At 41.0% G+C, this 16,396-nt stretch overlaps 1 protein-coding gene across 1 annotated transcript in view; it reads left to right on the top strand.

Annotated features, from left to right (window-relative positions):
* Positions 1 to 16,396, top strand: part of LOC119798269 (cell migration inducing hyaluronidase 1) — a 134,494-nt gene that overhangs the window by 17,488 nt on the left and 100,610 nt on the right. The window contains exons 3-4 of the mRNA XM_038307642.1: positions 7,839 to 7,976; positions 13,984 to 14,122. Of these exons, the coding sequence (XP_038163570.1) occupies positions 7,839 to 7,976; positions 13,984 to 14,122 (277 nt within the window). The remainder of the gene's footprint in view (positions 1 to 7,838; positions 7,977 to 13,983; positions 14,123 to 16,396) is intronic.

Genomic DNA, 16,396 nt, shown 5'->3' with positions numbered 1-16,396 from the left:
ACTGGTTCCTTCGAAGTCCGTGAAAATAAGGAGACCGGAAGAGTTTAGTCTGTGAATTCTAACAGATCTACGGCGGGTTTTACCGTCTTATGTTCTGTTACTTAGCAACCGTGAAAGGTGACACACAAAGCAGGAAAAGAATGAATACCGAAGTTTTCAAAACTGTTTGTTTATTTATTTATTTTTTTATTGTAAAGTGAACAAAGACTGATGAGAATCCAGAGTGGAATAAAGGTTCCAACCACCGGGAGCAGCAACAAATCAAATCAAATGTAATGATAGAAACCTTAGTCAGTTAAACAACCTGCTGCTGTCATTCTGCACATCTCTGATGTTACTGCTATTTTCAAATATACATTACTGTGAAAATGTCCATAGCTGCATATTGGTTATTTATTCTCCAGTTTTATATTGTTAAAACACTTAGCAGGATTTTATTGTTTATATTTTAACTCTTCCCTATAATGTTATTCTTAGACATTTTTCTAAGGTCCACATTTGTGTGGTCTCATCAGCAACAATGATGAGACTGCTTATAAGGAGGAGATCGAGCACTTGGCCACATGGTGCACTGAAAATAACCAGCTCCTCAACACCACCTAAACGAAGGAGCTCATCATGGACTTCAGGAAATATTCAACAGGCACCCACGACACCATCCACATCAATGGAATAGCTGTTGAACGTGTCTCCAGTTTCAAGTTTCTGGGGACTGACATCTCAGCGGACATGTCCTGGTCAACCAACACCTCCTGCCTGGTCAAGAAGGTTCACCAGCGCCTCTTCCTCCTGAGGACACTGACGAAGAATCAGCTCCCCCCAACTATCCTGGTGAACCTCTATCGCTGTGCAATAGAAAGCATCCTGACCAACTGTGTAACAGTGCGGTATGGAAGCGGCTCTGTTGCAGAGCGCAAGGCACTGCAGCGGGTGGCGAAAGCCGCCCAGCGCATCACTAGGACTTCACTACCCACCATTGAGCATATCCAGAAGAAACGCTGCCTACATCAAGCCGGCAGCATTCTTAAGGACTCATCCCACCCAGCCCACAGACTGGTTTCTCTCCTGCCCTCCGGCAGGCATTTCAGGTGCCTCTGGACCAGAACCAGCAGACTAAAGAACAGCTTTTTCCCCAGAGCTGTCTCTTTACTGAACTCTAACCCTCACTGATGGACTCTACTCTCCTTCTTCACACCTACCACCATTTTGCTATCCTGTTTTTTTTACAAGACTGTAATGTTCACCTGCACTCCTGACTGTAACTATAGTTACAACTGTTTACATGCATCTTGCACTACTCATCTTGACTGAATATTGATTTGCACTGCTGACTGCTTATATTGCACTGCTGACTGTTTATTCACAGCACCAATTGTTTACATTTACATTTTCAATAACATACTTTAACTGTAATATGCAATTACCTTCAACTGCACTTTAATTTAGAAAGCTTCTGTCCAAACTTTATTTATTAATTTTATAGTAAATCCCATCTGTATATATACTATTGTACATAACTGTAAAAACCCTTTTGCTAGTAATATCCACCTGTATATTATATTCGGTACATATCCAGCGATAAATATAGTTAATAACACTAGTTATCTATATATTTTATTCATCTATTAGTAAGATTACGTTTATAATGGTATTCATCTCTATGCTCATTCAGTAGAACCCATGTCCTGTATCTATGGAACCATTATTTATCCTGCACTTGCTGCTATTGCACTTTTGGTTAGACCTAAACTGCATTTCGCTGCCTTGTACCTGTACCTGTGTAATGACAATAAAGTTGAATCTAATCTAATCTAACCATATGGTGCACCATAATGGTAAGGACAGACTTTTCTTTAACTGCTCTTTCCAGTATCAGGGCCTATCCCTCAATGAGCAGCTATTACCAGGCTCAACACTTGGCCCCTCTTTGATAAGAGTTCTCCTGCGATTCCGTCAGCATGCTGTTACCGTCAGTGGTGACATTCAAAGCATGTTTCACCAGGTGCGCCTGCTTCCAGGTGATCGACCAGTTCGTTTTCATCTGGAGAAACATGCAAAGAGAGCAGGAGCCAACCATTTATGAACGGCAGGTTCTACCCTTTGGAACTACATGCAGTCCATGCTGTGCAATCTTTGCTTGCAGAAGAAGATGACTGCAGCAACGTCAGAAGTGGAAGAGCGATGGCAAGGAACCTACTATAGGTCAGGTTGTTCTTGTTGTTGATCCACGCCTCCCGCGGGATCTGCGGCCTGTGGGTTCAGTGGTTGAGACCTTCAAGGGCGCAGATGGACATGTACGTATTGAAGGTAAAGGACAAAATCTACACAAGGCCTGTCCTTAGACTGGTCCCCAGTTCAATGATGACTCTTAGTTCATATAGCAGTCTTTCTATGTTCAATACTATTCTCACGTTAAAGAATTGAGGGCGGCTGTGTTAGAAAGACTGAGAGGGAATCTAGTTTAGTTTCTTGTTCCCGCCCAGACTGCTATCAGTGTGACACACGCCGAGTCTTTTTTCTTCATGGTGGATATTTGTGTGCATAATAAATAAAGTACCTTTTAGATATTACTTTACTCTTTACATGTTCTGCATTAATATAATTATAGTGTGAATCAGTAATTTGCACCATATTTCTGTGTTTCCTGCTGTTCTGGTAAGCTGCTTTGATTGCTAGCTCCGGTTAACATTTGTTGCTGAAATGTTTAGTGAAATCCTAATTTGGCTCATAAGCACTTTTATGTTTGTTCCTTTTAACAGACCATACTCATATGCTCCATGAGCCCAGCATGTAACATGTGTTTCACATGTAATTATGCATCTTCGCCTGTTATGGACTACATTCTGTGTTTGGAGCTATATTAAAGCTGCCGATCATTATCTCCAGTCTCATGATTCTCTAACCGGAGTCTCCCATCCATGGTGCCACTTCAATCAGCCTTCCTATTCTAACTTAAAATGTAGAAGGGTTTTCTACAATTTGAATTCTGTCTTTAAGGCCTTTGGCTAATGGTGGTAGTGATCATGTGTTTTTAATGTTTTCCCTCATCAGTGGTGTCAAAAGAACACACATTTGTTACTTAAGTAGGAGTATAGATACTGCAGTTTCAGACATTCCAAGTTCCAAAAACTCATTTCAGGGAGATGTTTAAACACCCTTACCCCCCATCCCCTATTCAACAACTTTTTATTAACTAACAGTAATTTCTTAAACACAAAACAGGGCATCCTTCCATCCATTATCTAACACGCTTATCCCGAGTGGGGTCACGAGGGGTGCTGGTACCTATATCCAGCAGTCAATGGGTGAGAGGCGGGGGTCCACCCTGGACAGAGAGGGGGGGGTCCACCCTGGACAGAGAGGGGGGGGTCCACCCTGGACAGAGAGGGGGGGGTCCACCCTGGACAGAGAGGGGGGGTCCACCCTGGACAGGTCGCCAGTCCATCGCAGACAAAACAGAACAGCATTTGTCTTTTATTTTTAATACTTTCAGTCTTGTAGCCTTGACCATCGGTTGTGCTTCCTGTTTTTCATAGGACTTCAGCATACAGTGCACCTCGCCACGGTGTCGTCATTCCTCACCATGGCCGGTTCTAGACGGGAGCCAACGGGGGCCAGAAATTCTAACAATGACATGCACTGGAACAGACATGGTTACTGATTGGTCATTTGGATCTAATTCATTGTTTTTCTTTACAAATTCTGTTTTACTAATTATTCAAAAACAATAAGGTGATAGCTTCAGTGGTTTTAAGATAGGATCCCAGTTTTAATCTGCTAAATGTTTTTTTCCACAACAAATAGAAAAAAAATTATCTAATTTTAAACAGCTGATTTTAATAGATTTTTTTAGTTCTAATTCAAATTTTATAGATAACACTAGTTGTAAATTAAATTAAGTCAAAAATTTGTAAAATTCCTAAACTTTTAATTTATATTGACCTCATAAGAAATAGAATTTTTATTGAACCTAATTGAAAATAAAATTCCCTTCATGCAGCTCTCTTAATGTATTTAAATCCCTTTCCTAGTTTTTTATTTCATGCTTTTCTGGGCCCCCATTAAAACATACTGGCCCCCTCCTGGCCCCCTGGTACATTTGGTCTAGATCCGCCACTGTTCCTCCCCTTCACTAGATGTGGATATACTTTAGTATATTGTGCTGTAGATTTAGTCCTATATTTTCGTTTTTCCTCGAGGATTGAACCTCTGCCGTTTCCCAGGATGCACAGCTTTGAGTGGTAACTAGGTGACTGCCAGAGAGGAACCAGAGAAACTTATGGGACTGATCCAATCAGCTCTCTGATCAACCAGTCGCCTGGAACGCTGGTTGATCAGAGCATCGCTTTGGACAGATACACTGCACAGGTTTCACCAGCAACCTCCTCCCCACACCCCACTCTCTATTGTTGTTCCTGCGCAATCACAGTAGTTCTAATCCGCACATGATGCATGAATTATTGTACTGCCTGCTCACTCTCACTCGCTTTAGAAAAACACCCCCTCCTATAGTCCGTGAACAACTATCGACATCAGGAAGACTCCCGGAACTTCTGGGAGACTCGGGATGTCTGATGTTTAAAAACACTCTGGTAAAAGTTGAAGTATCAACTTGACCTCTTTACTCAAGTAAAAGTGATAAAGTATGTGCTCATTAAAACTACTTTAAGTATAAAAGTATAAAGTAACCTTTAATAAAAACAGCCAGATGCCACTATATGAACTGAAAGCTAAATTTTTCGACTATTTCTAAAAATTCTCTGACATAGGTCCAAGGATGAGGGAGGTCTTGTTGGTCTCCATCTCCCGATACGCTCTCGCCTGTGTCCGACCTTTCAGACATTTCAACATCTTTTTCTGAATCCCACATTGTAGCATGGCATAGACAATTCACGTTTGCAGTTTGAAGAACACCTGCTTGCTTCTGATGGTTTCCTTTAGCTAACCAATGAGTGTTTGCGTTCTATGTCTCATCCAATCACACTCGTTTTCACTAGATGTGGGTGGAGCCAATGATCTGCATTGGATGGAGCACATGACGGGAAATAAATATTTAGAAACATTAAACCGAAGCCAAGAGTAACGAGTAACATTTGTTTTAAAATGATACAGATACTTGTGTGGAAATGTAATGAGTAGAATTCAGAAGTTGGAAGAAAAATAAGTAATGGAGTAAAGTATAGATACCTAAAAGGTGTGCTTAAGTACAGTAACAAAGTATTTGTACTTCGTTACTTGAGACCTCGGCCATCATTCTCTCTGCGGAGGTGCGTCAGTACACAACATATCCAAAAGGTAGACTCGAAGCCGGCATCCGGGCAAAGATCGGAAATGACGGCCATGTAGGCGGTATTATAGTAACGCTTGAGCATGAAATCTCATCTGTCTGCAGACAGTGCACGCAGACTCTAATCAGTACACGCCCAGTAAGGTGGAGTATTTTAATCTCCCTAGAAATACTTCATAAATGTTCTAATCATTTTGTAAAGGTTGGAGGTTGAATTTATTCCCAGTTTGCCCAGTATCCTGTGTGGTGTTCATGGAGAGGATCTCAGGCTGCAGGCATTTATCTGATGACTGAATGCTTTAGACTGAACAATCAGTACATTAACTTTATTTCAAATTAATCTGATTTGCTGTAAATAATTGAAGGTGTGAATTTTGGAAGGATGAACAAAATGAGACCAAAGCTGCTTCAGGATTGGCTTAATAGTTTAATTTTATTGTACGGATAGTCATTCAAATATTAGAATATTATTGAAAAGTTGATTAATTTTAATACCTTAGTTCATGTTTTGAATTATGAGGCCCTTATTTCTGTAGTTGTGGATGGTTCTGCTCATAGCCGTTTCATCTGTAGCTCTATCTTTTTGGTTTCACTGGAATTCCTGGTTTTCAGTCGTTCATGTAGGAGCAGGTCTCGGCTTGTTCTGTTTTCGTCTTTCTGGTTTCTATGTTGTCTGTGCTCATATTTGTTTTTTTGGTTTTCTCCATGCTGACTCTGTTTTTACCTTTCTAGTTTAGTATTGAAACTTTATACTTTGGTTTTCTATGTTTGGTTTTATTTGTGTTTCTCTATTTTTTTTATCATTAACAGTATCTTGGTTGTTTCTTTGTGATAACTTAGCTTTCTTAGCCTGTTTCTTGTCACTTCTTTTAGCCAATCTGTTTTCACTTGAGCCTTTATGTTACTTCTTATGCTAGTTTTGGTTTGTCGTTCCATCAGGCTGAATATGGTTTTTCCGCAGCTAGTTGTTAATCCTTCCACCGCCTCCAGGATTCCACTAGGACCAAAGGTCTTTCTTTGTGTGTCCCGGTCTACAATGTTCTTCTCTGGTTTAAAGCTTCCAGGTCTCTGTTAGGAGTCCAACCTTCCAGTCCTTTGCCCATAGATCACCATGATTATGTCAGGTAGGGTGTAGGTTTTTGGAAGACCCAAAAGCAGATACAGAGTTTTTGTGGATTTAATGCAGTTACAAAAATGTCAGAAGAAAAGTCCAAAAGCAAATACAGAAAGCCAAAAAAAAAAAAAATAAATCAGGGAAAGCACACCAGGAGCAAAGAAACAATGAATCCAGCAAACGGTAACTGCAGAGGAGGAGTAAATATGCCAAATAAAACAAAGGGGGTTAAGGGTCTTTATCAGGGACCCATAGCGGAGGCTTTGGGGATCGAACCGGATACTTGCAACCTTCTTAGAGCACAGTGCACTGCTCTAGCCACTAGGCCGCCTCCTTTTTCCCCACTGTTCTCCTTCATCTGATCCACCTGCTCCTGTATTTTTAACCAGCCCTTTAACCCTTCATCACTTCCAGATTATTCTCGACCTAGGGGGGTGAGTGTGCCAGTGTTACTTTAGTGTTTTTGATTTCCTGGTCTGCCTCTCAACTACTGAGCCCTCCTGTTCCTATCGGATTTGTTTAATCTGCCTGCTTCCAGTCATGAGACGAAATTATTCTCAAGCCAGTGGTGAGAGTGTGCCACTGTTACCTTAGTGTTTCTGATCCTGACCTGTTCTGCTTCTCAACCACTGAGCCCGCCTGTTTCCATCTGATCTGTTTGCCTGACCTGTCTATGGACTTCTGCTGGATTCTGCCTGTTAATTGAAATTGGAACTGCTTCCCGTCACCATCCTGGATTTCCCTTCGGAACCTTTTCGGACTTCTGATCTCCTTGATCTGAATCCTGAGCACGTCCACGATATCGGCTTTGGTTTCGCCCTCTGGATGATCCTACTTTCCTTAGTCTGCTTGGATCTGGTCTCCTGCTTGTTCTCCCGGCCTGCAGCGCCTGGGGCTCTCTGGGTGGCTCCCTCCGAATCTTGTTGGCAGCCGACCGATCTTGGCACAGAGTGAACTATTAAACCAGGTTAGTAACTCATCTGTTCATTATCATCCTCCATCAGATTTACATGGTCAATAACCTTATTTTTCCTCCTGCAGAGTTTCCTGCCTTAGATGTCCTTGCTGCTACTGCAGATCCGCACTTTTTAAATAAATGCTTTTGAATTATGTAGCCGTGTGTCTTTCTTTATTACTGGGTCCTCTGTACTGAGCCTTGACAGGGTCTTTTTAATCTTTGTTGTTTTTTTCCCTGTGTCCTCTTCTTCTTCTAATCTTAGTTTCCCCATCAGCCCCATTACTTCCAGCCGATCTGTTATACCTGTTTTTAACTTGGCCAGACACTTAACATGCTAGTTGTTTACTTCTTAAATATTGCTTTAAAGGCCAAGCATGTTGTGCCTTCTACCTCCAAGAATCTTGCCTCAGAAGCCTCAGATTTAATCTCTAGGCTGCACACATCTAGTAGCCAGTTGATGCTTTTTTCCTTTCCCCCAGTTTGTCCTGATAAAGAGTTGGGACTTCACCTTTGGATGCCAGGACACAGTGAAGACCACCGCGTTACAATTGGCTATGGACAGAAAATCCTTCTTACTACCTCAGCTACGGTTCACTCAATTGAGATTCTCAATGGAGGTATGCCAACTAAATCAACTTTTTTCTCCCTCTATATTACAAAAGCATTTTGGTCTTTAAATATTGTGTCTGTAAACATTATAGTTCAAAACCAAGGTGTGAAAACAGGATAGAAACATTTTAACTAGAAACTGCTGAGAAACCTCCATGTTTTTCAGAGGATTTTCAGATGAACATGGTTTGATGTAGAACCTTCTCATCGCTGACAGTTTGAATTAAAGGTGATGTCAGTCAAATTTACTTATATGCCACTTTCCTTTTGCTTTACTGAGGTGGAAATCAAAGTACACACAACATAACAACAAGGTTATTGAGGTTTGAGGTTAACAAATGTTACATCACCAACACAAAAAAACAAAAAACAAAAACACTAAGATTATAAAATAGATTTTCTTAATTAATGGGCTAATGGTCCATTTAGACCAAAAGATTTCTGGGCGTCAGAACATCTGATTTACCTGCAAAGTGATGCAAAGCAAAGCGAACATTCGCAGACAGACTAAAGGGATTCATTAAACGCGTTTATAGGAGTTAGAACAGGCTTGAAACGTAGGGCGTACTTTCATCGCACGAGGGAGCTGGAGATGAACAGCCACCGGGTTCACCACCTCAGTGATGGGGAACGACCCAATAAAACCAGGTGCCCGATTCTTACTATCTACTGTCCTGTAGAAGTTAGCAAACGCCACGAACCTCTGCAGTTGTTTCTTATCCTTAGGAACCGACCAGTCAGTAACTGCATGCACCTTTGTAGGGTCCATTGAGATCTGACCAGGAGAAACCAGAAAACACATGAATGACATTAGGTCAACATTAAAATTGCATCTCTCTACCTTAACCAACAATTGATTTTGCAACATACATAAGATAACAGATCTGACATATATTTTATGGGACTCCAAGTCCTGAGAGTAAATGATGTAAAGTAAATGTTGTGTTGTTGATGTTGTCTAAGTCAACAAAAAGTAATGTGTCTAAGCAATGGGTCGGTAAAGAGACTCTGTCAGTCTCTTGCGGCTTGCTGGAGCTTTTTCAAAAATGTATAAAAATTAATTTTTTTGGGTTGTTTATTTTATTGTGTTGGGCAGGAGGTCAAACACAGATTCATTGTTTTCCAATGCTGTAAACATTTGTATAATAAATAAATCTAAAAAAATAAATGTAAAAATTTCTTTCAACGAAAATTTGCGCCATAGCCATACATCAATGGTCATAGCTTGCCGCAGGTTTCAGCGTGGCTTGGTGCCAGGCAAAGAAAGCTGTGGGTGTGTCTCGGACCATGGATTCTGAAGGGAAAAAAGGAAGAATACTGATGAGAACAGAGGATTCAAAAAGAATGGAATGAAGCATTTGCTTTTATTACCAATGAGGAAGGATTGCCTGCATGTTTGCTTTGGAATGAGAAGTTATAAAATAATAAAAAGAAAGGCATTTCCACGGAAGGCATGCTAAATATTCAGCCCTCCACCAAGCTGGGAGGGAGAGAAAAAGTGTGATTGCAAAACTTCTGGATAAATTAGAGAGCAAAGATAGATTTAAAAATTGAATTTCATCTCCAAACTCCACTTCTGCTGCTGGTTTGGTTGCAAGGATTGAAAACCATTAACAGATCAAACAGGTAGTGCTCTGATTCAGGGATGGCAAGATTTTTTTCTTTTGTCGTGCGCTCCACGTGGTGAATCCAATATTCCAAATTTGTTGGGCTTTTCCGCCTTGAAGCGAGCATGCACATCCAAGATATTATCCATTCTCACCTTTGAGTTCAACCACCACCACCAGCCTATTTTCAATAGCACACAACATACGGCTCAGCTCACGGTCCTGCTCGTTTACAGCCTTTGTGAGCGTATTAACCTCTTCCGGCAGCCTGATAATTACCCAAATAGCCGCTGACATGCTCTGTAATTGTAGATACATCAGGTATCTTCCGAATCTAATCACAAGAAATCAAAGTATCATAAATCCAAAAATCCATAAATTTCTCAGAAAAGACAAGACACAGCAAACCAGGGACAGATGAGCAGGAACCTTAGTCAGATCACAATAAAAGTCATCCCCCCCTCCTTCTACTGAACCTTTCCTTTTACTGGACAAGATCTCACCCGGTGCTCCTCTCCATCGCAGTAGAGGCACAGCTAAAGATGGATGATTCCCAGCTTTGTTGGAAGGTGATCAAGACACTGCCACATTAGGCATAGGGGCGTAAGGAGGGTTTGGCCAAGGATTAGCTGATATTTGGGCTGACCTCTCTCTGTGCTGTTCGAGGAAGTGAAGAACAATCCGAGTTGTTATATCCTCTAGCTGCTTAACGCTAGAAGTCCCAGAGAATTCCAGTTTTCCTACAAGCCCCCGTCCCCTGTTCAAGTTTGTGTATTCACTCTGACTTGCTAACTGTCTATATTGTAATGCAAATAACCTGTGAAATGACCAGCCCTTCTACATGAGACTGAATAAAGGCTGAAACAAACTGGCATTAGAACAAGCATTTTTTTCCAGCACCTTTCATTACCTTCCCCTGCAACATCAGACCTTTTTGCAGGAATATCTTGATAAGTCATATCTAAATCTTTAATTTAGGCAAACCTATTGAAAAACCAGATATCATATGGGTCCTACTTCCTGAGCTGAGAACAGGTCATAACTATACTTTTCCAACAAGGCAAGGCAGAGCCTATTTCTATTGTCCATTCACCAACGGACTGATTTATATTGCAAAGCTCATTATGTGAAAGAAAGAACAACATAGGCCTTTTCATGTCATTCACTCTCCAAAAATACAGTTTGGCTTATCTTCCCAAAGTAAGAGTCGTAGTATGATCCAGATGTAGCTATCTACACTACTCAAAAAAGTTAAAGGAACACTTTGAAAACACAACAGATCTCAGTGGGGGGAAAAAACAACATGCTGTTTATTTATACTGATATGGACTGGGTGATGTGTCAGGACCAAAAGCATGCCACATCCTTTGATGGAAAATGATCAAACTACAGAGGGCTGAATTCAAAGACACCCAAAAATTACAGTGAAAAAATTATGCGGCAGGCTAATCCATGTCCTGAAATTTTATTATACAACGGATGGCGTCCTGGGGTATCACCTCCCAGATCTGGACCAGGGCATCACTGAGCTCCTGGACAGTCTGAGGTGCAACCTGGCGGCATGGGATGGATGGAAACATAATGTCCCAGAGGTGTTCTATTGGATTTAGGTCAGGCGAGCGTGGGGGCCAATCAATGGTATCAATTCCTTCATCCTCCAGGAACTGCCTGCAGACTCTCGCCACATGAGGCCGGGCATTGTCATGCACCAGGAGGAACCCAGGACCCACTGCACCAGCATAGGGTCTGACAATGGGTGCAAGGATTTCATCCCAATCCCTTATGGCAGTCAGGGTGGTGTTGTCTAGCCTGTATAGGTCTGTGTGTCCCTCCATGGATATGCCTCCCCAGACCATCACTGACCCACCACCAAACCGGTCATGCTGAACGATGTTACAGGCAGCAGAACGTTCTCCACAGCTTCTCCAGACACTTTCACGTCTGTCACATATGCTCAGGGTGAACCTGCTGTGAAAAGCACGCGGCACCAGTGGCAGACTTGCCCATTCCGAAGTTCTGTGGCAAATGCCAATGGAGCTCCACCTTGCCGGGCAGTGAGCACAGGGCCCACTAGAGGATGCCGGGCCCTCAGGCCACCCTGGTGAAGTCTGTTTCTGATTGTTTGGTCAGAGACATTCACACCAGTGGGCTGCTGGAGGTCATTTTGTAGCGCTCTGGCAGTGCTCCTCCTGCTCCTCCTTGCACAAAGGAGCAGATACCGGTCCTGCTGATGGGTTGTAGACCTTCTACGGCCCTGTCCAGCTCTCCTGGAGTGACTGCCTGTCTCCTTGAATCTCCTCCATGCTCTTGAGATTGTGCTGGGAGACACAGCAAACCTTCTGGCACGTATTGATGTGCCATCCTGGAGGAGTTGGACTGCCTGTGCAACCTCTTTAGGGTCCAGGTAGCGCCTCATGCTAACAGTAGTGACAGTGAGCCTAGCCAAATGCAAAACTGGTGAAAAAGAGTCAGAAAAGATGAGGAGGGGGAAAATGTCAGTGGCCTCCACCTGTAAAACCATTCCTGTTTTGATGTCCTGTTTTCTCACCTGACCAAATCAATATCCCAGAACTTTAATTAACTTGATACTATGCTCTGATTACAGTGTTCCTTTAATTTTTTTGAGTAGTGTATGTATCCTACAAGTTTGGTGGCATTACAATGATCTATAGCATAATTATTGGATATATGCTTTTAATAACAATGAAAAGAATAAAATAAAATAGAGTTTAGCACATTTATTCACATCTATACCTAGATGCTGCCATTTACGGTTTCTATAACCACATCCCAAAAATGAAAACTCCCAAGTTATACTATTTCAAAGTCACTTCCAGTCCAAAATAGGTTAGATGCCTCGAAATTTAACCTCAATCCCTTTGTCTATTAGTCTGATAAGACTCCTAAACACTATTTTATATCTTGTAGAACAAGATTTGTTGCCAGATTTAACGTAAGTTAATCTGTGGTCCTACCCGACCGAAAGGGGGTGGATTCAAAATAAATTGCTTAAAATCCCTTAAAGAAAGGTGAATCATCAGCTAATTTGCTAGTAAATCCTTAACGGTTAAGCTTTGCGCCAAACTGCTTATAAATCCTCAGAGACAGGTAAAGCATGCGCTAAAATAGCTAGTAAATCCTAAACAAGGTGTAGCATTTCCAACACTGAAAGAAAAGTGTTTATTTGATATCACAGGTTTAAAGATAACCCGTGACACTTTTCTACACATAAAAATAAGTCCTTACAATATGTATATGGAAATATACAAGTATAGTGGGTACTGACTGGATTGTGTTCTTTTGAAATTTCTTCATAACTTGTGTTTTTGTGCCATCAGCCGAAAATGGATTCAAGCATCCTCAATTCTGGGCACACCATTGACTCCATAGGCATAGAGAAACAGAAACAAATTGTTGCAAAGCTTATCCACTTATCTCCAGAAAAGCAGGATAACCTAAACAATTTTAACCTCAGTCTATGTGAAGAAAAGATTCAAGAACTCGAAACTGAAAAGTATGAGCAGCTGGAAGCTGAGTATCAGATGACCATGCACAGAGTTAGTGCTGCAAATCTTTTATTGTCAGGAGCTGAGATAACAGTAGAATTCGATTGGATCAAAGACCAACAAGGCCAGAGTGACAATGCCTCAGAACAAAACGTGTGGACCCCTCTTTCTGAGGAGCTATGCGATAAACAAAGCAGGCAGACTCGGAATCAGCAGGGGGTCAAACCAGTTGAAAGGAAAACAGTTCCTGAAACCGACACAAAATCTCCAAATTCTAAGTTAAAACAAAATATCTCTGAAAATAAAGATGTTCAAAGTCAAAGTAGTGCCACAGACAGAGAGAGAGAAACAAATAGATCTCTTAGTGGAGCTAAATGGTTTAAAATGTTGCAAAGTACAACTATCCAGTACAACTACTACTCATTTAGCAAAATCCTTTCTATAAATGGCACCATTGTTTAGCTTATGTTACATTTAGTAGAAGTTTTCATTTGCTCTTTTCAGAGTTTCTATATTTATTTTCCATTTAAACTGTAAAGTTTAGTAAAATTGTTTTGTTTCCAAAATGTTGTATTAGAATGTTAGAAAGCCTTTAGTGTGGATATTCAGAGAGCAGAATATTTTAGGGTCACCAAGTCATAGAAATGGTTCGAAGATTTTCATTAGTTGAATATTTTCCAAAGCTTTGACTGTGTTTAGTATGATCAGATATAAGATAGGAGTATGATAGAAAGTTTGGGCGTCTTAATGCACACCATCCACAGGTCTCTAATCTCACCAGGTTCCACATTTAGTGGACAAAAGCTGTGATGTGTGAGAACTGATGGATCCTGCTTAGCTTTAGCTGTTAGGGAACTAATCTGGAGGCTCCATCGCTCATCTGCACTCCCTCTCCTTTGTAGGAAAGCTGGTGATTGCTGACACCCCCCAGGCCATCCTGCTGCGGGCCAAGCACATTCTGATAGGAGACAGAGGAGAGCTGCACATTGGAAGTGCATCCTGTCCCTATCAGGGCAACCTGACCATCTCCTTGTTTGGAAGGTACATGTATCTAAATGAATAAGCAGCAGGTGATATGGACACATAAACTTTAACCCAGCTGCTTTCAGTGCCAACAGGGACATTTCGGGGTGCCAACAGGGACATTTCTCAGAATTAGCTGTATTAGCTTACTCACACAGATTAAATCAGACTCTTTCAAGCACTATACTAAACAAACCTGAACACGCAATAGTAAAAATCCATCTCATAAACAAGTGAAAAACTGTTCATAGAAATACTCAGATGGTTTCAACTGAAAAGGATGTTTGTGTTTGTAACCTGGTTTAGTTCACGTTAGCAGTGTTTTTTAAAACACCAGAGACTTGACGTAAAAAGTGATAACGCTTTTTTTTTTTCATTATTTCCCTTCATGGAGCTGATTCTCTTTGGATTGGAGGTCCAATCAGGTTCAGATATGATCCTAATAAAAGAGACATCAACAACGTTGTAGATGACACAGCCTTCGGGTCTATATCGCACTCTATCTGAACATCCCATCTGGAGCATCATTCGCCGTGCCTACTGGGTTCTGTAGGACAGTTTGTGTCCTATAAAAGACACAGATTGTTATTCCAGATTTTTTTCCAATAGATGAAGCCTATAGGTAGATTAAGGTCCTGTTTAAGGAATTGCATTGTTTAAATATTCCTCTGAAAGCGTTTATATTCATTTCAAGTTTAAGAAATGTGGCTGCTGTTGGAGAAAGATGGATCTTGGTGGGAAAGTTTGGGTGCAAATTTTGTTTGGGCAGTTTATATTTCAAATAAATGTGATTACTTCCAAAACATGACCAATCAATCAACTGTGCAATCCAGTTTACAGAGAGAAAAATAAGTATTTCAACACCCTGCTATTTTGCAAGTTCTCCCAATTACAAATAGATCTGAAATTGTAGATGCATGTCCACTGTGAGAGACATAAACTAAAAAAGAAAATGTTTATTTATATGATTCAGCTGCAAATAATTATTTCAACACCTGAGAAAATCGATGTTAACATTTGGTACAGTATCCTTTGTTTGCAGTTCCAAAGGTCATTTCCTGTAAACCCCCTTAGTTTCCTGTAGTTTTTCAGCAGGTTTGCAAACACTGCAGGAGGGATTTTGGCCCACTCCTCCTCACAGATCTTCTCTAGATCAGTCAGGTTTCTGGGCTGTTGCTGAGAATCACAGAGTTTGAGCCCCCTCCAAAGATTCTCTGTTTGGTTTATGTCTAGAGACTGGCTAGGCCACGCTATAGAACCTAGATCTGCTTCTTCCAGAGCCGCTCCTCTGTTATCTTGGCTGTGTGCTTTGGCTCATTGTGATGCTGGAAGACCCAGCCTCCCCCCATCTTCAATGCTTTAACTAAGGGGAGGAGGTTGTTCCCCAGAATCTGGCAATGCATGACCTCGGTCCTCCTCTCCTTAGAAAAGCACTCCCACAGCATGATGCTACAACCCCTATGCTTCACAGTAGAGATGGTGTTGTTTGGGATCCTCATCTGATCACATAACTTTCTCCCATTACTCCTCTGGATCGACGACGGCACCAACCGTTATTAGCTCTAAGATCAAACGGCACCCATGTTTTAAAAATATTAACATCAGCTCTTCCCTGACAGCATGGTGGGAATTTCTAAAAATAACGAAGTCATCACTTATGCAGTCGTACGCCCATCTGGAATAACCCTGACATTCTACAAAACAATATTGTGATAAACTTTCCGTACTGGAAGAATAAAGGTATTAACTATCTGGATCATTTGTTTGAAGGTACGGAGTTTATCACATTTGCTAGATTAAATTTGCAATATGGCATTAACAAAAATAAATTCTTAGAATATGAGCAAATTAAAGCTATAATTAGAAATAAATTTAAGCATATTGATGGAGGTTTAAAAATTCCAACTAATATATCAGAGTTTCTAGAGTTAAACCCCCCAAACTACTGTCTAAATTATACAGGACACTGACTAAACTGGATGATACAATATCTCTTTCTATTACTAAATGGGAGGAGGATTTATCAGCCAGCTTTGAACAAAACATCTGGGCTCAGATATGTCTAAGAACTTTTAACATGACTAGAAACCCCAATTTACAATTAATACAACACAAAATCCTCCACAGAGTGCACTATACAGGTCAAAGATTATTCAAGATGGGTTTTGCGCAATCTAACATCTTTCCACAGTGCACAGGCAATCAACTTGATAATTATTTTCACGAGTTACGGTTATGCATGCCGGTTTAGAGATTCTAGGTACAGGTATGTACGGATCTATCACTGTGCCT

This window comes from Cyprinodon tularosa, unplaced genomic scaffold, assembly GCF_016077235.1.
Source record: "Cyprinodon tularosa strain WSP-4 unplaced genomic scaffold, ASM1607723v1 ctg616, whole genome shotgun sequence".
NCBI lineage: Eukaryota > Metazoa > Chordata > Actinopteri > Cyprinodontiformes > Cyprinodontidae > Cyprinodon > Cyprinodon tularosa.
The sequence above is the reverse complement of the archived record's forward strand: the minus strand, read 5'-3'. Positions and strand labels throughout refer to the sequence as shown.